The 24,148-nt window shown below is 41.1% G+C and overlaps 1 protein-coding gene across 3 annotated transcripts in view; it reads right to left on the reverse strand.

Moving 5' to 3' along the window:
• The window catches only part of GLT1D1 (glycosyltransferase 1 domain containing 1), a 115,766-nt gene that overhangs the window by 62,158 nt on the left and 29,460 nt on the right, over positions 1 to 24,148 (reverse strand). Inside the window, exons 5-7 of one of the 3 annotated variants that reach the window (XM_075833402.1) lie at positions 22,804 to 22,840; positions 11,083 to 11,160; positions 10,633 to 10,689 (exon numbers count right to left, since the gene is read on the reverse strand). In XM_075833402.1, the coding sequence (XP_075689517.1) occupies positions 10,633 to 10,689; positions 11,083 to 11,160; positions 22,804 to 22,840 (172 nt within the window). The remainder of the gene's footprint in view (positions 1 to 10,632; positions 10,690 to 11,082; positions 11,161 to 22,803; positions 22,841 to 24,148) is intronic. The other 2 variants (XM_075833412.1, XM_075833421.1) reach the window with 2 other exon arrangements.

Raw genomic sequence — 24,148 nt, forward strand, 5'->3', positions numbered from 1 at the left:
CGGTTCCACTGACCCAAACCTTAGATTACTATAGGGCTCTATGGTAACCTGAATTCGATGAACCTTGAGGATAGTATTTTAAGCAAAACTGAAATTGTCCATCCACAGGACAATATTATTACATGCTACGTTATAGAGTGGATCTTGGGGACCATAGCTACAGGTGATCCGAAGTTTAAGTTTTAACAAACCTGCACAGAAACATTATTAGGGACTACAGCTAAAAGTTATGTACAACTTGTTTATCTGTGGGAAGTAAATGGGGCTGAGCTGCAGTACCAGACACAAACAAGTGACACGAGTGGCGCTGTTTCTGGGGGGAAAAAGTCGATTCTTTTTTTTCTAATCTCATAAAACCCCACTCATAAAAAAATAATTTCCCAACAGACTTAGGAATTTTACTCTTAACAACAAGGCAATTTCAACTTAAAACTTAGTTTGAGACGAAATTGGAAACAAACCAGTAAGATTTCCAGACTATAGGGTAACAGAGCAATGGAATTTTACAAAAATGGCAAGTTTTGAGAAAAAGGGAGTAGCCTATGAAGTTTTTTTTAAGAAAAAATAAACCGTAAAAGACACACAGGCCAATAATTATCTGAACGAGTGTTGTCACCATAAGCAATAAGCTGACAAAATGAGCAAGTGCTCGTTCGTAGGATGACCATAGTCTACGCAGCCTGTAAAATCTTCGTTGTCGGCAGCACATCGCATTGTGTAGACAGGAGATGTGCTGCTGACTATGTTGCAAACTGATGGGGACCAAACGATGGTATTAATGATGATTCCCCCCATACATGAAGCATCGGCCCGTGTAAAAAGGGCTGATAGTGAGCGCCGAACGGCTTGTTATATCGTCGATTGGTGTCGTTCTGGGCAGAATCCCGCCTGCATAAACCAAGAGAGCTTCGTTTTCTTTTGGAAGCGATTTTCCCAGACAATACACATGTAATGCGTGCCTGTCCTCTTTTCTTCTCAAACAAAGCTTCTTCAATAGCCGAGGTGACAGATGCCAAAGAGCTATTTATTCAAATTTGTCTTTTTTTTTTGCATGGACACGGAACTTGGATCAGTTACAGTAAAGAAGACGTTAATGCAAGCCAGCCGCAGGGAACACAATTTCTGCCTCAATGGCTCTTACAAAGCTGTAATATCATAGGCTGTGATTTATGCCGGATGTCATAGCCCGATGTTGGATGTTGTAAAGTAGGTACTGAATAATGACATGTACTTACAAATGTGATGAGCCCATTTGCTTCATTTGTTATACATCGTTGGAACACTAGCATGGCAGACAGAGAAACTAACATCTTCAGTCCTTCTAGAAAGCTTGTGTTTTGGCAGACACGAAGTTTACAGGATTCATCTAAAGACAAATGTCTTGGCATGGTGTAACACTTTCCCCATTTGTCCATTCTTCTCCTCTGAAGGGAGGCCTTCAGTGTCAGTAGTAGATACGTGTGAGGTGCCCAAAGTCGGCTGAACCTGGTGATGTGTCCCGACTCTTCCCTGACGGACGTGGTTTTGGAAAAGATCGGATCTGGCACGTTAAAATCAAACATACCTGATCCTTCTTCCCCCGAAATTCTTTGTTCCCGAGGGAGCAAAAGGAGCTGCCAGTAGGCCGAGCTGAGCATGCATGTGTATGGCAGAGTCGGGAGGAGTAGCTGTTGGCCAAATGAACATTCTAACAGCTATTGTCAGTGTATTGGCAGCTTAAAGAGGCTCTGTCACCAGATTCTCAAATCCCTATCTCCTATTGCATGTGATCGGCGCTGCAATGTAGATAACAGTAACGTTTTTTTTTTTTTTTTTCTAAAACGTTCATTTTTGGCCAAGTTATGAGCTATTTTATATATATATATATATATATATATATATATATATATATATATATATGCAAATGAGCTTTGAAATGGACAACTGGGCGTGTTTTTTTTCGTTATGTCCAACTGGGCGTGTATTGTGTTTTTAACTGGGCGTGTATACTTGTTTTACTAACTGGGCGTTGTGAATAGAACTGTATGATGCTGACAAATCAGTGACCAATCAGCATCATGCACTCCTCTCCATTCATTTACACAGCAGCATCTGAATCTTTTCTGTGAGATTTCCAGCAAGGGAAACAAAATCTCGTTTACCTTGTAATCTCGCGAGATTACGCGTGGCTTGCTGGAATCTCACAGAAAAGATTCAGAAGTGTCAGGATTCTGAATACACATGACGTCCAGGCTGGAGGTCATGTGTATTCATTATCAGGACACTTGTGTATGTGGCTGCACATCGTTCTAGTAAGAACGTGATGCTGCTGTGTAAATGAATGGAGAAGACTGCATGATGCTGATTGGTCACTGATTCGTCAGCATCATACACTTCTATTCACAATGCCCAGTTAGTAAAACAAGTAAACACGACCAGTTAAAAACACAATACAAGCCCAGTTGGACATACGAAAAAAAAACACGCCCAGTTGTCCATTTCAAAGTTCATATAAAATAGCTCATAACTTGGCCAAAAATGAACGTTTTTCAAAAAAGAAAACGTTACTGTTATCTACATTGCAGCGCCGATCACATGCAATAGGCGATAAAGATTTGAGAATCTGGTGACAGAGCCTCTTTAACCCCTTAAGGACACAGCCTATTTTGGCCTTGTGGACACAGCCGATTTTTGCAAATCTGACATGTGTCACTTTATGTGGTAATAACTTCAGAATGCTTTTGCCTATCCAAGCGATTCTGAGATTGTTTTCTCGTGACATGTTGTACTTTATGATACTGAAAAAATTTTGGCGTTAAATTCAATATTTATTTGTAAAAAACACCAACATTTAGAGAAAATTTGCAAAAATCAGCATTTTTCTAAATTGTAATGTATCTGCTTGTAAAACAGATCGTAATACCACACAAAATATTTACTAGTTAACATTTCCCATATGTCTACTTTATGTTTGCATCGTTTTTTGAACGTGCTTTTATTTTTCTATGACCTCACAAGGCTTAGAACTTTAGCTGCAATTCCTCGCATTTTCAAGAAAATTTCAAAAGGCTATTTTTTCAGGGACCAGTTCAGTTCTGAAGTGGCTTTGAGGGCCTTATATATTAGAAACCCCCTATAAAACACCCCATTTTAAAAACTGCACCCCTCAAAGTATTCAAAACCACATTCAGAAATTATTTTAACCCTTTAGGCATTTCACAGGAAATAAAGCAAAGTAGAGGTGAAATTTACAAATTTCAATTTTTTTTTTACGAAATTCATTTGTAATACAGTTTTTTCTGTAACACAGAAGGTTTTACCAGAGAAATGCAACTCAATATTTATTGCCCAGATTCTGCAATTTTTAGAAATATCCCACATGTGGCCCTAGTGTGGTAATGGACTGAAATACCGGCCTCAGAAGCAAAGGAGCACCTGGTGGATTTTGGGGGCTCTATTTTATTAGAATATATTTTAGGCACCATGTCAGGTTTGAAAAGGTCTTGTGTGCCAAAACAGTGGAAACCCCCCAAAAGTGACCCCATTTTGGAAACTACACCCCTCAAGGAATTTTTGAAGAGGTATAGTTAGCATTTTTAGCCCACAGGTTTTTTGCTAAATTTATTGGAACTGGTCTGTGAAAATGAAAATCATACGATGTTTTAGTTTTTACAAGGAATAAAGGAGAAAAAGCACCCCAACATTTGTAAAGCAATGTCTCCCGATTACGGCAATACCCCATATGTGGTAATAAACTGCTGTTTGGACCCACGGCAGGGCTCAGAAGGGAACGAGGGCCATTTGGATTTTGGCGCGCAGATTTTGCTGGAATGGTTTTCTGTGCCATGTCGTGTTTGCAAAGCCCTGGAGGGACCATAACAGTGGAAACTCCCCAAAAGTGACCCCATTTTGGAAACTACACCCCTAAAGGAATTTTTCTAGGGGTATAGTGTGCATTTTGACCCTACACGGTTTTTGCTGAATTTATGGGAATTATGCCGTGAAATTGAAAATCTAAATTTTTTCTAATAAAATGTCGTTTTAGCTCAGATTTTTTCATTTTTACAACAGATAAAGGAGAAAAAACACCCCAATATTTGTAAAGCAAACTCTTCTGAGCACAGCAATACCCCATGTGTGGTAATAAACTGCTGTTTGGACACATGGCGGAAGTTAGAAAGGACGGAGCGCCATTTGACTTTTGGAGCTCAAGTTTTGCTGGAATGGTTTGCGGCCCCATGTCACATTTGCAAAGCCACTGAGGGGCCAAAATAGTGCAAACCCGGCAAAAGTGACCCCATTTGGGAAACTATACCCCTCGTGGAATTTATCTAGCGGTATAGTGAGCATTTTGACCCCACAGTTTTTTTGCTGAATTATTGGGATTATGCAGTGAAAATGAAAATCTACATTCTTTCCACTAAAATGTTGAATTGTTTTCATTTTCACAAGGAATAAAGGAGATAAAATGCCCCAACAATTGTAAAGCAATTTCTCCCGAGTACGGCAATACCCCATATGTGGTTATAAATTGTTGCTTGGATACACCGCAGGGCTCAGAATGGCAGGAGTGCTACTTGGCATGTAGATTTTGGTTGATTGTTTTTTGGGCGCCATGTCGCATTTGCAGAGCCCCTGAGGTACCCGTACAGTAGAAACCCCTGAGAAGTGACTCCATTTTGGAAACTTTACCCCTCAGGGTAATCATCTAGGAGTGTACTGAGCATTTTGATCCCACCGGTGTTTCATAGATTGTATTAGAATGAGGCAGTGAAAATGAAAAAAAAACAATTTCCCCAAAAATATGTAGTTTTGCACCCAATTTTTTTTCCCACAAGGGGTAATAGGAGAAAAAACAACACATAATTTGTTACCCAATTTCTCCCGAGTACGGCAATACCCCATGTGTGGCCCTAAACTGCTGTTTGGGCACATGGCAGAGCTCAAAATGGAAGGAGTGCCATTTGGGCTTTTAGAGCACAGATTTTGCTGGACTGGTGTACGGGCGCCATGTCGCATTTGCAGAGCGTTCTTAGGTACCAGAGTAGAGTGTAAAACCATGAGAAGTGACCCCATTTTGTAAACTACACCCCTCAAGGCATTTATCATTTGCCTGGACATATGACAGGGCTTAGGAGTGAAAGGCGCATGTGAGACCTATTTTGGTGATTTTCGCAGCATTAGCCCACAATGGCAGGGCTCTGAGGTCAAATAGTAAAACAAACCCCCAAGTAGTGACCCCCATTTTGGAAACTGCACCCCTCAAGGCATTTTGACCACACAGGTTTTTTTTTTTTCTATTAGAAATGAATGCTCAGTGGATGGTGCAAAGTGAAAATTGCAAATTTCCACAAGTATGTGCCATTTTAGTGCACAATATTTTGTGCCCAGTTCGAGCCACTGAAGACAAATACCTCAAACTGATAAGCGGGTTCTCCCGGGTATAGCGATGCCATATATGTGGACGTACACTGCTGTTTGGGCATGCTGCAGGGCGCACCATTTGGCTTTTGGAGCGTGGATTTTGCTCGCTAGTTGTTTTGTTTGGGGTTTTGCTGGTACTTCAGTTATGATGCGGGGGCATATGTAATCTGTGCGGAGAACATCAGGGGTATAATAAGAGAGTATAATAATGGGGTAAATAAATAATTATCCACAGATGTGTGGCCGGTGTCACACTGATAAATGGCGCCCGATCTTATCCGCTTTTGGACACTTTGCACTTTTTGCATCGCCATATTCTGAGAGCCAAAACGTCTTTATTTTTTCTCCACCGGAGCTGTGTGAGGGATTATTTGTTGCGGGACAATCTGTAGATTTCATTGGTACCATTTTGGGGTACATGCGATTTTTTGATCACTTTGTATTTCATTTTTTTGGCAAGCAAGGTGACCAAAAACTTGCAATTCTGATGTTTTTTATTATTTATTTTTTTACGGCGTTCGCCATGCGCTATGAATGACAATTTTACGTTATTCTGCGGGTCGGTACAATTACGGTGATACCAGATGTATATAGTTTTTCTTATGCTTTGAAGCGTCTGTACGATAAAATCACTTTTGTTTCAAATAATTTATTTTTGGTGTCTCCATATTCTGAGAGCGATAACTTTTTTATTTTTCCGTCAAAAAAGCTGTGGGAGGGCTTGTATTTTGCGACGGGCTGCGTTTTTTAATGGTATAATTTTGGGGTACATGCAACTTTTAGATCCCTTTTTTTATTCTGTTTTGCGAGGGGTAGTGACTAACAAACAGCGATTCTGGAATAGTTTTTTATTAAAAATTTTTACGGTGTTCACCGTACGGGTAAAATAGCATGATATTTTTATAGTTTGGGTCGTTACGGACGCGGGAATACCACATATGTGTACTTTTTTTTATGTTTTTTCCTATAATAAAAGACTTATTATAGGAAAAAAGGCTGTTTTTTAACATGACTTATTTTTTTTTACTTTTTTACAACATTTTTATTAACTTGTTTTAACTTTTTTTTTTGTCCCACTAGGGAACTTGAAGGCATGAAGCCCTGATCGCTATTCTAATACACTGCACTACCTACATAGTGCAGTGTATTAGAACTGTCAGCTATTCACTGACAGCAAGCCTATTAGGCTTTGCCTCCCGGCGGGGCCTAATAGGCTTCCGTACTAGGAAGCGATTGTTAGGTTATGGTTGCCATAGCAACCATCGGAACACCCGCGGGTGCCGATGGTTGTCATTAGCAACCATAGGGTACGATCTAAGGCGAAGCGATGGCTACATCTAAGGGGTTAATCGGCCGGATCGGAGCCTTGCGCCGGTCCTGGCCTTTAGGGCACGATGTCAGCTGTGACAAACAGCTGACACCCGCGCCCGTGGCAACCATCATGACTGCCGACAGGCTACAAGACACTTCGATGCATCGATTACGTTGATCGATGCATCAAAGGGGTTAATCGGCCGGATCGGAGCCTAGCTCCGGTCCTGGCCGTTGCAGAGGGGCGTCGGACAGCTGATTCCCGGCGGTGATAGCGCTGGCTCAGCTTCTGAGCCAGCGCCATCACATACACACGTCATGGAGCTGTGATTGGTCAGTCAAATCAGAATGACCAATCAGAGCGATCGCCGGCAGGAGACCGCTGTGAAAGGTCCCCTGCCGTCTTACTGTGTCGATCAACTGTCATAAACAGTTGACGGCACAGTTCTGCCACCTTGTCCTTTGACAGAGTGACAGTTTTTAGCCAGAACGTGCCGGTACGTCCCTGTGCCTTAAAGCACTTCAATGCAGGACGTATGCAGTGCGTCCTGGTGCGCTAAGGGGTTAAGCCCTAAATGACAAAGGTATTTTTTACGTTTTTCCATCGTCGCATTCCAAGAGCTATAACTTTTTTATTTTTGCGTCGACATAGCTGTATAAGGTCTTGTTTTTTGCGGGATAAGTTGTATTTTTTAATAGCACCATTTTGAGGTACATATAATTTATTGATTAACTTTTATTACCTTTTTCTTGGGGGGGGAATAGAAAATAAAATTTGCCACACTTTTTTGTGCCCTAAATCTACGCCATTTACCGTGTGGTATAAATAACACAATAACTTTATTCAGTGGGTTGTTACGATTGCAACGATACCAAATTTGTGTAGATTTTGTATGTTTTACTACTTTTACTCAGTAAAAACACTTTTTTTTTTTCGAAATTATTTGTTTTTGTGTCTCCATATTTGAAGAGCCACAACGTTTTTATTATTCCGCCGATGCGGTTGTATGAGGGCTTTTTTTTTGCGGGAAGACTTGTAGTTTTTATTGGTACCATTTTGGAGTAGATGCGACTTTTTGATCACCTTTTATCAAATTGTTTTTTTAAGTCAGGATTCATAGAAAACAGCAACTTTTACATAGTTTTTTTGTTTCATTTTTTACGCCGTTCACCGTGCGGGTTAAATAATGTAATAGCTTTATAGTCGGGGTCGTCACGGACGCGGCGATACCAAATATGTGTGATGTTTTTTTTTTGGTTTTTTTTAATAGTAAAGCAGTTTGTAAGGGGAAAAAGTGGGTTTTTAATTTTTTTTTTCACATTTTGTTTTTATTAACTTTATTCAACTTTTTTTTACTTTTTTAGTAGTCCCACTAGGGGACTATAATATGCGATTCTCCGATCGCTTTTGTAATACACTGCAATACTTTTGTATTGCAGTGTATTACTGCCTGTCCGTTTAATACGGACAGGCATCTGCTAGGTCATGCCTCTGGCATATCCTAGCAGGCATTCGCACAGGCAGAACTGGGAGCCTTTATTAGGCCCCCGGCTGCCATCGGAGACACAGACACTCGGTGATCTTATCGCCGGGTGTCAGTGGGATGAGAGGGAGCTCCCTCCCTCTCTCCAAAACCACTCAGATGCGGTGCACGCTATTGAGCACCGCATCTGAGGGGTTAAATGGGTGAGATTGATACTAATATCGATCTCACCCGTTCGAGCAGGGACGCCCTCAGTTACCTCTGGCAGCCGAGAGCAGGGAGATTTGACGGCTCTCTGCTCTGTTTACTTTATCCTGATGCAGTGCCGTAAAAAGGCTATTGCATCGGAATAAAGCCCGTTAGTGGCCGCCGTTAAAAGGCGTATTGGCGGTCACTAACAGTTAAGGCCTCGTTCACCAGTAATGATGCCCTTTATGTTTGTTTGCTTTTTATTAAAGCATTATAGCAATAAGATCTATTTTTTTTCCGTCTTACTGGTCATTGCAGCATCAGACAACAAAAACATTCATCTATCAACCTGTTTGTTTTAAATCCATACCTTTTTTTTTTTTCATCTTTATTGATGCATGTGGACTCTTAGTCCATGTTAACACAGTATATTTTAAGGCGCATTTCAAAGTGTAAACCGCTCGTATTATGCTCTGAAATACCCTTGAAATACGCCTGTAAACAGCTTCCCATTGATTTCAATGGAAAATACTCTGTGTAGTTCATACGAGTTGTATTTTTACCCTGCTGAATTAAAAGACACCTCGTAAAAAAGCGACATGTCCCTTCTTAAAGTGTTTGACAAGCTGATTTTTCCAATTTCCTATTGACACTTCAAAATTATACCTCAAAATACGCTTTAAGGACATGTTCACACAGTTTTTTTGGTGCGTTTTTTGATCCAAAAATTGTCAGAAAACGCCTTTCGTTGATTTCAATGTGGGGCGGAAAAAGTCGCACGCAGGAAGAAGAAAGCAAAATTACCTATCTTGAGGCTTTTTCCACCACAAAAACACCATTGAAATCAATGGGAGACGGAAAACAAACACTGCAAAGTTTTGACGCATTTTTTGAAAAGAGGTACAAAAATGCTTAAAAAAAAAAAAAAAGCAGCAAAAAACACGTGTGGTGCAAAAAAAAAAAAAAAAGCGGAGCTAATTTTTCCAGGCAGAATTAGGCCTAGTGTGAACTAGGCCTAATAAAAAAAAACGCCTTTGAAAATCAGCTCCAAAAATGCCAGGATTTTCACGCGTTTTGTACGCGCCTATGTAAGTCTATGGTGCAGTGCAGACAGTCCGTGATTTTGCGTAAAACTCATGACATGTCCTATATTTCTGCGTTGCTCGCGCAATCACGCACCCATTGAAGTCAATGGGTGCGTGAAAATCACGCATGCCACACGGAAGCACTTCCGTGGGACGAGCGTGATTCGCGCAACAGCTGTCAAACTCTGAATGTAAACAGAAAAGCACCACGTGCTTTTCTGTTTCCAAACATTCAAACGGAGTGTCAATGATGGCGGCTGCGCAAAAATCACGCAGCCGTGCATCATACGGTGCTGACACACAAAGCTGTTAAGTGCCTTTTGCGCACGCAAAACGCCGCGTTTTTTGCGTGCGCAAAATTCACACGCTCGTGTAAACCCAGCCTTAGGCTGTGTTCACACGGGGCGGATACGCTGTGTAAATGCATATTGCGTATCCGCCTTGTGGTGAAGTTTTTCGGCTGGAATGTCCGCTGCAGAAAACTGCAGCACTTGACGTTTCATCCCAGGAGTCCACTGCAGCGGCCATGGGATTAAACATCATCCTAGGAAACCGCACTGGAGGGAGGAACAAAGACTTATGGGTAAGTATGAGTCTATTTTTTCCTGAGTTGCGTTTTTTTGCGCCGGAATCACTGCAAACCCGCCGCAAAAAATGCAACAACTGCTTTTTTTTTTTTGCAGGATTTACCCCCCATTGAATTCAATGGTGAAAATCCGATACAAATAAGTAGAGTAAATACAATGGTCATGCTGTGGAATAAAATACTGCAGCGCAGGTCAATTTCTGGGCTTTTTTGCCGCTCAGTATTTACGCAGCGTGTGAATGAGATTTGTTTGACCTCATTCACTTTGCTGCTACTGCATTTACGCAACGTGTGAACTGACCCTTAAAATAAGCCTCGTATTTTCAGTCTGAACATATGCTGTGTGAACATAGCCTTATAATGAAATGGAAAGCGGACCGACCAAACTGACTGCACAAAAAGGGCCTCAGAAAATGCTAGCGTCTACTGATAAGATTCTGGAATGAATTTTTTAGACGATAGATGTTGTTCTCAAAAAGAATCTACTGCAGAATGCATACTGTGTTGTAGAATTTTATAAAAAGTGGAGTGTTTTCCAGAAAAATACTGTAGATAATATTTTGTCATGACTTACCTGCATTGTGAAGAAAAGCTTGAAAATCAAATGATAAATTTGGCATGCTTAGAATTCCTACAATGAAACATAAAATAAGAAATGATTTGCTTTACTTATATCAGACATATATATATATATATATATATATATATAAATATACATACATATATATATATATATACACACACATATACACACACACACATATATACATATACACACACATATATACATATACACACACACACATACATATACACACACACACATACATATACACACACACACATATATATATATATATATATATATATACACACACACATACATATACACACACATATATATATATATATATACATATACACACACATACACACACACAAACACATAACTGCCTTAATCATTTGAAATTGTAAAAGGCTTTTATTATCATGGTCACACTAATGATTGAGACTTAAAGGGAACCTGTCACGCTGAAACTGCAGTCCAATCTGTGGGCAGCATGAGTAGGTGAGCAGTAGAAGTCCAGTGGGCGGTCCTTCCCTGTAAGAGTATGAATACAGACAAAGCTGTTAATCAGTGATTAGGACCACCCACTAGACTCCTAAGCCCAGATAGAGCAGAGGTTTAGATGAATATATTACGTTATACTGAATCTTTTGCTACAAAAATATATATCAATCTGCTCAGCTCCCCCTGCTTTATAACATGCTGCCTGTAGATTGGGAAAATGCAGTTAAAGGGAACCCGTCACGTTGAAAATGCAGACCAAACATTGTTCTTTTTAGCCTTCTATAAACAAACTATTGTAAATACTGTATTAATATGAAGTATTGTTCAGCTGTTATTTTTTTGTGTTGGTTTTCTAAGACGCTATCCTACAGTAACAATGAAAATAAAACGTAGAACTTCATATCAGTATGGATTTATGACGGATCGGCCCTGCGCAACTAATCTGACCAGCATCTATGAGGAAGAAAGTTATAGACTGGACTGGGGTAAGAACCTGGATGTAATATATTTCGATTTTTCCAAAGAATTTGATACTGTGCCGTATAAAAATTTAGCACATAAAATGAGAATGCTGGGACTGGGGGAAAGAGCGAGTAAGTGGCAAAGTAACAGGCGGAGTGATAGAAAACAGGGTCGTTATTAACGGCACATACTCAGATTGGGTCACCAGTACTAGTGGGGTACCACAAGGGGCAGTATTGGGCCCTATGCCGTTTAATATATTTATTAATGACCTTGTAGAGGGATTGCACAGTAAAACATCAGTTTCTGCAGATGATCCTGAACTCTGTACAGTAATTAACACAAAGGAGGGCAGTATTATGTTACAAATGGGTCTGGAGAAGTTGGAGGCTTGGGCAGAAAACTGGCAAACGAGCTTTAACACTGATACATGTAAGGTTATGCACATAGGAAGGGAAAATGCAAGGCACTATTACACACGAAATGAAAAACACTGGGCAAAACGGTCTTAGAAAAGGACAGAAATAATAGTCAACAGTACACTTAAAGGTTATGTACACCTTTGCTAAGAAATTATTCATGCGGCGTAATAAATTAAAAAATAAGCAACTTTCTAAATAGTCTTCATAAAAATGTCCTACCATTTTGCTGCTGTAGAATCGAACTATTTACCTAGATGGTGTTCTGCACATTCTGACATAAATCCGATAGCACACTGCTCTTCCCCACTCTCAGTGTTGGGGCTTATTCAGACCAACGTGGGGAAACTCTGATCCGCATTGCCCCCGTGCGGGTTCTGTTTTCACGGATCCCCATAGACTTGAGTCTATGGAGGGATCCGTGAAAACGGAAGAAAATAGGACATGTTCTATTTTTCAACTAACCCTTCACGCAGTCCATTGAAACAATGGCCATGTGTACGGCCCCATTGAAATACATGTGTCCGTGTGACGGCCGTTGTTTTCACGGCCGTCACACGGACGTAGTCAACGTTCATCTGAATAAGCAGGGAGGGGGAGGTGGTTGTACATGGCAGATCAGACCTCACATCCAGCATGTATTACTGGGAGGGAAACCTCCACAGGAGAAAAGTCTGAAACTAGGAGCCACTTGCAAACCGAATTTCAGGGGTCTGAAGAAGGAAGGAATAAAGATTGCAGCCTGAAACTTAGTGCAACTTTTTTTTTTTTTAACTACAGGTAACCACTAACCTATATAAAAATCATTTTTCCCATGTCAAAGTGTCCATAGACTAACTGTAGCAACGAGCGTCAGGCAGCTGCTGCAAAGGTAAATAAGATCATGGGGTGCATAAAGAACATAATTCTAATTAGTTTACAAATCACTAGCAAGACCGCATCTGGAACATGTGTGTACAGTTTAGGATGCCAGTGTACAAGAAAGACATAATAGAGCTTGCGCGGGTTCAAATGCGGACAACAAAAGTAATAAATGGAATGAGTGAAATGCAGTATTCAAAAAGATTAGCAAAATTGGGTTTATGGAAAAAAACAAAAAAACGGTTGAGGGGTGACCAGATAACTGTTTTAATATTACAAGGGTCAATCGATACAGAGATCTGTCATGATCTACTTATACCTAGGACTGTAACTATAAAAATGGGGCATTCTCTACGTCTATAGGAAAGGAGGTTTTCTACACCAACATAGAAGGGGTTTCTTTACTTTAAGGCTCCATGCACACGACCGTGTTCGGTCTGTGACATACAGACCGCATGTCGGACAGATTTCCCGGACCGAACACAGTTGAGGGAGCCGGGCTCCTAGCATCATAGTTATGTATGACGCTGCCTCCCCACAGGGTTTCGTAGTCTGATCTCTAGGTTCAAAAGATCATGATAAGCCATCTGCCTCCACATTAATGTTCGCTGGGCGATAATGGAGGTAGAAGTCAAACCTGGAAAAGAATAGTGACCAGCGAGTCTGGCGGGAATTTAACTGGTGTGTAGACTGAAAGTAAAGCAAATTGACGAGGTCCGTGTAGATAGTCAGAGGATGACGAGCTCCCTCCAGCACGTGTTTCCACTCCTCGAAGGCCAGTTTGATAGCCAGTATTTCACGGTCGCTGATGCAGTAATTTTTTCAGCCGAACAAAAAAACAAAAAACACATAAGACAAAGTCTGTCTGTTAGTCCCTTTCTGCGAGAGAACTGCCCACAGTCCAATAGATGAAGCATCCACCTCCAAGAATAAAGGCTTAGTGCAGTCAGGTCGATGGAGGAAAAGACGTGCTTCAACTCCAAAGAGGCAGCTTTGGCCTCAGGATTCTAGTGTTTTGCATTAACTCCCGTTCTTACGTGTGTGGTAATGAGGGATCAATTGACAATAAAAATAGGTTTGGAGTTTGAGGCTACTTAAGTACCGCAGAGAGCTCATCAGGATCCATCTGAAAACCTTTGTTAGGCTGGATTCACACAAGCACATTAACATCCGTAATGGACGGACGTATTTCTGCCGGAAGTCCCGGACCGAACACAGTACAGGGAGCCGGGCTCCTAGCATCATAGTTATGTACGATGCTAGGAGTCCCTGCCTCGCTGCTGGACAACTGTCCCGTACTGTAATCATGTTTTCAGTACGGGACAGTAGTTCCACGGAGAGGCAGGGACTCCTAGCATCGTACATAACTATGATGCTAGGAGCCCGGCTCCCTGCATTGAGTTCGGTCTGGGACTTCCGGCCGAAATACGTCCGTTAATGTGCTCGTGTGAACCCAGCCTTAGAGATCACATATCTCAGGAAGGGTCGAGTGAGTCTGCTCAGAAATAGATTTGTCCGGCAAAACTTTGCGGACCTGTTCTCGATGAGTATTCAAAACAAAATACCAGGATGTCATCCAGGTAAATCACCACGGAGACATATAGAAGATTACATAATATGTTGTTGAGGAACTCCTAGAAGACGGCTGGGGCATTACGGAGACCAAAAGCATAACTAGATACTTGAAGTGCCCATCACGAGTATTGAAAGCCGTTTTCCATTCATCACACTCTTGGATGCAAATAAAATTGTAGGCCCCTCTAAGGTCCCGCAAAAATTTTGGCTCCCTTCATCCTGTTTAAGAGATCAGAGGATACTTGTTTTTAACCGTGACTTGGTTTAGCACACCGTAGTTAATACAGGGGCACAGAGCCATCATTTTTTCCACAAAGAACAACACAGCACCTGCAAGAGATGAAGACTTGCATATATAACCCCTGTCCAGATTCTCATAGAAGTACTGGGATATGGCATCATATCAGGGAGTGATAAAAAGGTAAATCTTGTCACAGGGAGCAATAGCACCAGCAAGCAAGTCAATAGAGCAGTCATAAGGTCTGTGTGGAGGTCGAATCTCTGCCTGTTGTTTACTGAAGATGTTAGCCAAGTCAGCATAAGGCTCTGGTAGGCCACTGAAACCCTGTTCCAAAGAAAGGCAATGGCGGACGAATGACTGGCAGGCAACATAATCTGGCCAGTCAATGACCGGTGCATACTTCTGAAACCATAGAAGACCCAAAAGGAGTGGACTGATGGACTATTGAAAAATGTAAAGCGAAATTTGTTCCTTGTGGAGTTCCTCCACCCACAGGGTCACAGGAACTGTGGCAAAGCAGATAACCTAAGGAAGAAGATTGCCACTCACAGAAGCAATAGTACATGATTTCTTCAGCTGGGTCATTAGAATCTAGTACCAAGGACTGAAGGATTAATTTGCCAGTTGAGACCGAATTCAAGAAAGCTTGAACTGTAAATCAGGATCCTGGGATAGCCAAGATGAGAGAAATGTAAGCTTGTGAGAAGGGGAAACCTTGTCTATGGTAGTCTCTGCTACCTGCCCAAGGCACTGGCATTTTCCTAGTTTCACAGGACAGTGCCTCAAGAAATAATTTCTCGCCAAATTAAAGGCAGAGGTTGTTGACTATCTTAGAAAACACCAAGAACGATTGCAGACTGGACATCAACGGATCATTCCATTGCCAGAGCGAAGAGGCCCAGGCCAGAGATTCACCGGACAGAAGAGACATGAGGTATGTGCTGGGTCAGAGGAGAAATGATGAGCCAGGACTTCAAAATGAATAGTACATAAGATGGGGAAGCCACTTGGTGTCCCCACCATCGCGAGGAGTAGTAGGCGTTTGAGGACCAGGACTGCTTGGAAGTGGTTGTGAAGGTGATAGCTGTGCAAGTAATGCCAAAGTGTTCAAACGAGTAGAGATGTTCTGCAGGACAACTGGTCCTGGCAGTGCAAGTTCAGTCGCCATCTCACCGACCTCAGGCAGAGGAGCATCAGTGGGGTCCATGGCCTGAGCAAACTGTCACGAGCCTGTAGGAGCGGATATGGACTCACTGGGTTGCTTTGGATTTGAGCTAAGCCCAGGAGTGGAGTCTAAGGGAATTCCTTGTTTTCAATCTTTATCCCCTGTACAGGGATCTAGACTTTGCTGCGTGGAACTCCCGGGTCGCTACCTCAGGAGGAGTCTAGGATAGTAACAGCTGATGTAGCAGAGACAGAAGTAAGCAAGATGCCGGACCAAGACAGTAGTCAGTGTAAGTAATTAGACAAGCGTAGGGCATGCAGAGTTAATAAAAGACAGGCAGTAGTCGAGATAGGCGGCAGACAAAGATGCAGTCAGGTATAAGCCGGGTCAATAATAAGTATTCAGAATCGAACATATGCTTCAGCACAGAACTGGAACAAACGAATGCTTTTGCTCAGGCAAGAAGGAGTGGGGGAGGGGCCCTTAAGCCTGGAGAACAAGTGCATAGCCTGAAGACAGGTGCAATTACACGAGCACTGGCCCCTTGAGAGGTCGCGATCTGCACGGCGTTACAGATAGGTATTAGTATTTAGTCGTTACTGCTACTTCATATAATTACATTTACTTCCTGCTGTGTGTCATTCAACATTTATGCCTTGCAACACTCCTGGTCCTGGTTTTGAGTCTGACCAAGGACAACAAGTACATGCAGTTCATATGTTCTCCCGGATAGGGAAACTTGTTTTCTACTAAGTGTTGAGAGGTAATAAATGTCAACTGCGGGAAAACCCTTTTTGCCAAAAAAGAGAAATTAAAAAAAAAAAAAGGCACTTCCAGGTTCTGTGGCGTTACAGCAGATATCACATGAACTGATTTAGAAGGATACGGTGCTCTCCCGGACTCTAGAGAAGCAGTGGAAACTTTACCACATCCTTCTCAACTAGTTCATGTGACATCTGCTGTAACTCCACAAAACAGGAACTGCTTCCTCTTCACCCTTTGAGGGGACGTTTTATGTGTATAATATTATCCATTCTATTAAGGTACCATATTGATGTCTTTATTTTAACAGTTACGTCATGGTGACAGTATCTCCTTAACCCCTTAAGGACGCAGCCTAGTTTGGGCCTTAAGACTCAGAGCCCATTTTTCAAATCGGACATATGTCACTTTATGTGGTAATAACGTCGGAATGCTTAAACCTATCCAAGCGATTCTGAGATGGGTTTCTCGTGACACATTGGGCTTTATGTTAGTGGTAAAATTTGGTCGATATATTCAGTGTTTATTTGTGAAAAATAACAAAAATTAGAGAAAATTTGAAAACAATAGCATTTTTTCTGAATTTAAATGCATCTGCTTGTAAGACAGAGGGTTATACCAGCCAAAATAGTTACTAGTTCACATTTCCCATATGTTTACTGTACGTTGGCATCATTTTTTGAACATTATTTAATTTTTCTAGGATGTTACAAGGCTACAAGGATACAATTTCAAAAGCCTCTTTTTTTAGGTACCAGTTCAGTTCTGAAGTTGCTTTGGGGGCCTTATATATTAGAAACCCCTCAAAGTACTCAAAACAGCATTTAGAAAGTTTATTAACCCTTTAGGTGTTTCACAGGAATTTAAAGCAAAGTAGAGGTGAAATTTACAAACTAAATTTTTTTGGTCAGAAAATCCTTTTTATTCCATGGCCCTAGTGCGGTAATGGACTGAAGCACAGGCCTCTGGAGCAAAGGAGAACCTGGATTTTGAGAACTCCTTTTTATTCGGCACCATGTCCGGGTGAAGAGGTCTTGTGGTGCCAAAACAGTGGAAACCCCCCAAAAGTGACCCTATTTGGCAAACTACACCCCTCAAGGAACTTATCGAGGGGTATAGTGGGCATTTAGATCCCACTGATTTTTTTGCTGCATTTTGTGGAATTAGGCTGTGCAATTGAAAATCACATTTTTCCAATAAAAAGGTACGAATTTTTAATTTTGACAAGGAAAGGAGAAAAAACACCCCAACATTTGTAAAGCAATTTCTCCCGATTACGGCAATACCCCATATGTGGCCATAAATTGCTGGTTGGACAAACGGCAGAGCTCAGAAAGGCAGGAGTGCTGTTTGACCTATAGATTTTGCTGGATTGGTTTCTGGGTGCCATGTCGCATTTGCAGAGCTTCTGAGGTACCAGTACAGGGGAAACCCCTTAAAAGTGACCCCATTTTGGAAACTAGAACCCTTATAGAATTAATTGTCGTTTTCATGGGGTGAATGCGACTTTTTGATCAGTTTTTATTCTATTTTTTAAGAGGAATGATGTCTAAAAAATAGCAATTCTACTATTGGTTTTTATTCCTGTTTTTTTTACAGCGTTCACCGTGCGCTATAAATGACATATTCACTTTATTCTTCGAGGCGATACGATTACAGCGATACCCTATGTTTATCGTTTTTTTTATGTCTTTTGGCGTTTGCACAAAAATATACTTTTTATAAAAAATAATTAACTTTTTGTGTTGCCATATTCTAAGAGCCAGAACTTTTTTTTATTTTAACATCAAGAAAGCAGAATGAGGGCTTGTTTTTTGCATAACGAACTGTAGTTTTGATCAGTACCATTCTTATCGTTTATTATTATTTTCTTTTATGGCGTTCACCGCGCGGGATAGATAACAAAATACTTTTGTAGTTCAGGCCGTTATGGACGTGGCGATACCAATTATGTATAGTTTATTTTTATTAATAATAAAAGGACTGATAAGGGAAAAAGGGTGATTTTTACTTTTAAAACTTTTTTTTAACTTTATTACCTTGTCCCACTAGGGAACTTGAGGGCAAGAGGCCCTGATCGCAATTCTAATACAATGCACTAAATGCATAGTGCAGTGTATTTGAGCTGTCAGCTATTCGCTGACAGCAAGCATAGTGGGTCCTGACTTCATCACGACCCACTAGGCTTCCGTAGATGGCATAGCCGGACGCCATTATTAGGCCTCCGGTTGCCATAGCAACCATCGCCGGCCGCTATCACGATCGTGGTTTAACCCCTAAGAAGCCGCTATCGCTATTGAATGCAGCTTCTAAGGGGTTAATCAGCGGGGACCACCGCGATCGGTCCGAACTGTAGGAGCTGCGGCAACTGCTGTACGAGACAGCAGTTGTCACAGCTCCTGGATGTGCCAAGAGGACGGCCGAAATGGCCGATCCTCCCGTGATGTACTATTAGGTCATGGAGCGCGAACGATACAGCTACCATGATGGAATAGTACGTCCAGGAGTGCAATGTGGTTAAAGTGAATGTCCATCCCGGATAAATTTTTGTTAAATCGATTAAAATTCTGTGCAGATTATTCTATTATCCTATATCGTGGTCTGAGCTCTGTTTTTCTTATGCAAATCTCCTGCATAGGCGTTAACATAAAACATAACATGCTGGCTGGCTGTAGCCACCACTAGAGGGAGCTTGAGAGCTAATTGTAGACTTATTTATTGAGCTCAATAATAAGACAGTATGCAATAAGCTCCAATGCCCCCTCTAGTGGCGGCTGCAGGCAGCAAGCATGTTCTTTTATGTCTATGCAATGGGTTTAGAGCTCTGTATGAGAAAAACAAAGTTTCAATAATAAAGATATCTTACGAAATTAATCCGGATTGAATTTTGGACCTAAAAATTATAATAATAAAAAGATGAAGATTCTCTTTAAAGGGAATGTGCCGCGAATTAAACCTTTTTTTTTCAAAGTAAGTTACTTATTTCTATTATATTTTTTAAGTTCTTTGCTGTATTTTTTTCTCTTCTTCCACATGGTGGAAAGTATTAAAAATTAAATAATAATTTGACATGTTTTCCTATGTTGGCCACCAGAAGGAGCACTTTCCAGAATTACAGCAAGTTGAATAAGGCAAAGCAACCTGACTCACAGCTGCTGTAAATCTGGGTGGGAAGCCAGGAAAAGGTATTTTCAAATTGTTAAAGAGGCTCTGTCACCAGATGTTGCAACCCCTATCTGCTATTGCAGCAGATCGGCGCTGCAATGTAGATTACAGTAACGTTTTTATTTTTAAAAAACTAGCATTTTTGGCCAAGTTATGACCATTTTTGTATTTATGCAAATGAGGCTTGCAAAAGTCCAAGTGGGCATGTTTAAAGTAAAAGTCCAAGTGGGCGTGTATTATGTGCGTACATCGGGGCGTTTTTACTACTTTTAATAGCTGGGCGTTCTGACGAGAAGTATCATCCACTTCTCTTCAGAACGCCCAGCTTCTGGCAGTTCAGACACAGCGTGTTCTCGAGAGATCACGCTGTGTCGTCACTCACAGGTCCTGCATCGTGTCGGACGAGCGAGGACACATCGGCACCAGAAGCTACAGTTGATTCTGCAGCAGCATCGGCGTTTGCAGGTAAGTAGCTACATCGACTTACCTGCAAACGCCGATGCTGCTGCAGAACCAACTGTAGCCTCTGGTGCCGATGTGTCCTCGCTCGTCCGACACGATGCAGGACCTGTGAGTGACGACACAGCGTGATCTCTCGAGAACACGGCTGTGTCTGCACTGTCAGAAGCTGGGCGTTCTGAAGAGAAGTGCTTGATACTTCTCGTCAGAACGCCCAGCTATTAAAAGTAGTAAAAATGCCCCGATGTACGCACATAATACACGCCCACTTGGACTTTTGCAAGCCTCATTTGCATAAATACAAAAATGGTCATAACTTGGCCAAAAATGCTCGTTTTTTAAAAATAAAAACGTTACTCTTATCTACATTGCAGCGCCGATCTGCTGCAATAGGAGATAGGGGTTGCAAAATCTGGTGACAGAGCCTCTTTAAGCAGTGTCCGGCTTCCATTTTTGGTGTGAACATACCCTTAGAATGATGAAAGTTAAGTGAATGACTTTTCAGTTGACAGGTTCACACGGCGTGTATTTGACACGTTTTTTTGGTGCATTTTACGTGCCAAAAACCACATCAAAAAACGCTTGATTTTAATGTTTGGGGGGGATTTGTGTGTGTGGGGGGGGGGGGGGAGGTGCTCGCCGCTGATTCTTCAAAACAGCTGATAAGCGGATATGAAGGATCAGCGGCGCCCGTGCATACTCCGCTGCACAAAAATAGGACATAGCTCTGCTGCGCACACTACACACACAGCTCTGCTACACAGAGAAACAAACACTCAGCACTGCTGCACGCACACACTCAGCACTGCTGCGCACACACTCAGCACTGCTGCGCACACACACACACTGAGCACTGCTACACACACACACTGAGCACTGCTACATACACACACTCAGCACTGCTAAACACACACACACTCAGCACTGCTAAACACACACACACACACACACACACACACTCAGCACTGCTACATACAGACACACACTCAGCACTGCTACATACAGACACACACTCAGCACTGCTACACACACACTCAGCACAGCTACATACAGACACACACTCAGCTCTGCTGCCGTATTCCATCTGTGTATGTGTCGTTAAGAGACACATACACAAATGAAATAAAACATGGCAGCCCCCAGTAAAGTAAGAAAGTGTTAATAAAAAAAAAAAACTGTGTGTGAAAAATTAAATAAAGTCAATAAAATATTTTATTAAATAAAAACACATAAATAAATTTAAAAAAAAAAGAATTATGACACTGTCCCTTTAAAGGGGTTCCCATAATCCCAATCATAAATAATCAATTATCACCTATCCACGGGATAGGTGATGAAATGTCTGATCGGTGTGGGCCTGACCACTGGTACCCCCCGCGATCCTAAGAACGGGGGTTTCAGAGTGCTCTATGTTAATGGATATCTTTGGCAGCCCCATAAAAAGTGAATGGAGCCAAGCCAAAAGTGACCTAGCATGCGTTGTACAGCTCCATTCACATAGGGCACTCATGGACCCCAATTCTCCGGATCGGGAGGGGGCCCCAGAAGTCGGACCTCCACCAATCAGGCATTTATCATCTATCCTGTGGATAGGTGAAATATGAGGATTATGGGAGTACCCCTTTAAGGACAAACTACACGATTGCAGAAAAATCATGTGATTTCAAAAGCAGTATTCAGTGGTGCGGCACCATTATCAGTATACGTGAGCCCAGCCCAATATGGGATCACCAAATTAAAACGTGCTTACTTTTAAAATATATGACGGCACCGTTTCTATACAATAAATACACACACACACACACACACACACACACACACACACGATGCAACTGGTCATTCATATCATTCTTCACACAATGGGGTGGAACCTTCTGCAATAAGGGCACAATTTCGGTAAACTTGGTTCTGGGTGCCAGAGCCGATACCTCGCCACACAGAATGGGACACCTGCAAATTGGCATTTATGCCTAATGTTTAAACATTAGCAGAAGGCTGAACACGCAAATATATGGACCTTCTGAGAACGCAATGAAGAATTGTTTATATTTTAAGAGTACATAAAAAACAAATTTTGAAGGTACAATAAATTAAACACTAATAAATAATACATAGAAGTGCTGAATACCAGGTTTACTTTTACTGGTCTAGACACCGTAGCCCCTGGGGAGTTTTCTCCTATTTCTATTTTCCCTGTGTTATATTGACGATTACATTTAAGATATTTTAGCCGGAAACACATCTGATGATACCGTTCCTTGCTTCAGGGAAACAGAAAGACTAAATGATACCATGCGGCCTCACATTTCAATAACATCTGCATCACAAAAAAAACGGATTTCAATCATTTGTTATGCCGATAGTGATGCGCAATTTGCGAATATATGTTTTTGAATGCACAGTAGAGACTACATTACGAAATCCTCTGTTCCTTACCTAGCTAATTTGGAAGTTATCATTGGAAGTTGTTAAAACAGATGCCATTGTAATCTCAGACTTCGTAAAACAGCCACGCGTTTCACTACATCAGCAGCATAACATTTAATATCGCTGTAAAATCTTACCTTGAGGTTGGATGTGTATTTTAGATATTGCTTGAGGCTAAGAAATAATGAAAAAGGAAAGAAGCCCTTTACCACAAAAAAAACAACAGAACGTAATTCATACAAAGCTCCAAACTCTCGAACAACTTCTTTTTCTCCATTCACAGTAAGGCTAATGGGCAGCATCAGTATTTCTGAGGATAAACGTCCTGAAGACAGCCGCACGACTGCCCATAAAACCTTCATGTTTTGCTTTCAGAAGGAATACATTTTCATTTAGAGAAACAGCAGTAAAACAGATTCATACACCTAAAACAAGACAGACACCGGATGTGTGGACCACTTCATCTTCAACCACAACTGGTGACAAAATAGTTTTTCAAGCATTTTCTTAAAACAAGCAAAAAGAATAACCCTGTGCTTCTTTTCTCTCCAGCCAGCTCTATGTTTCCCCGCTGTGTTCCCGGTGTATTTGATGCTCGGAGGGGATTACAACTTTTGCATATTGCTGCGGGCAATGCAAGTCCCTTGTAAAGCTACGACTGTTAAAGGGAACGGCATTAATTAGAAATAAATGGGCACTGACTTGTCAAACAACTTATGCTAATCTAATAGTTTACCTGATAAAGATTAACTTTATCATTTACCGTATTTTTCGGACTATAAGACGCACCCAGGTTTTAAACAACAGAAAATGAAAACCATAATTTCCTATTTTACTTCTTTTACAAAAGGAAAAACTTATTTTTTTTTTATCAAATCTGTTTTTATTAGTATAAAAGTACAAATTACAATACAAAACTGACACTACAGTTACCTGTGTCGTACAAAAAACATTGAATTATTGTCATTCAGTTGGACTTATTTAACATGTGCTAGCTGAAAGGAAAAGGTAAATAAAAAGAGGAAAGAAAAAGTACATTTCCAATGTGAGCAGTGACATCCACTTGTATCTAACACATGGCTAAACATGAATTTCTAAGAAACATCAACGATGTGTTTCGATTTACTCAATGTATTAACACCTTTCACCAATCTTTAGTGATAAATCCATATGACTGCAGTAATTTCGATTAAGACCACATAACATGTGATTTTTGGGTAACATGAGGTAAGACAAAATGGAACGGTGGGGAAGGGTAATACAAGGGGATAGTTATGGGTAAGGATGTGAATAGGATTACAGCAATACCTCACAATAAAAAATCAGAAACTTAGGAAATTGTTCTCATTAGATCATCTCTATGTTGCAACCAAGGAGACCATATTTTCACAAACTTCTCATAAGTATCTTCCACTCTGTTAGAAAGTTCTTCCATGCGACATATCTGACTAACTTTGTCTATCCATTGACTTACGGAAGGAG

This window comes from Rhinoderma darwinii, chromosome 1 (genome assembly GCF_050947455.1).
Source record: "Rhinoderma darwinii isolate aRhiDar2 chromosome 1, aRhiDar2.hap1, whole genome shotgun sequence".
Classification (NCBI taxonomy): domain Eukaryota; kingdom Metazoa; phylum Chordata; class Amphibia; order Anura; family Rhinodermatidae; genus Rhinoderma; species Rhinoderma darwinii.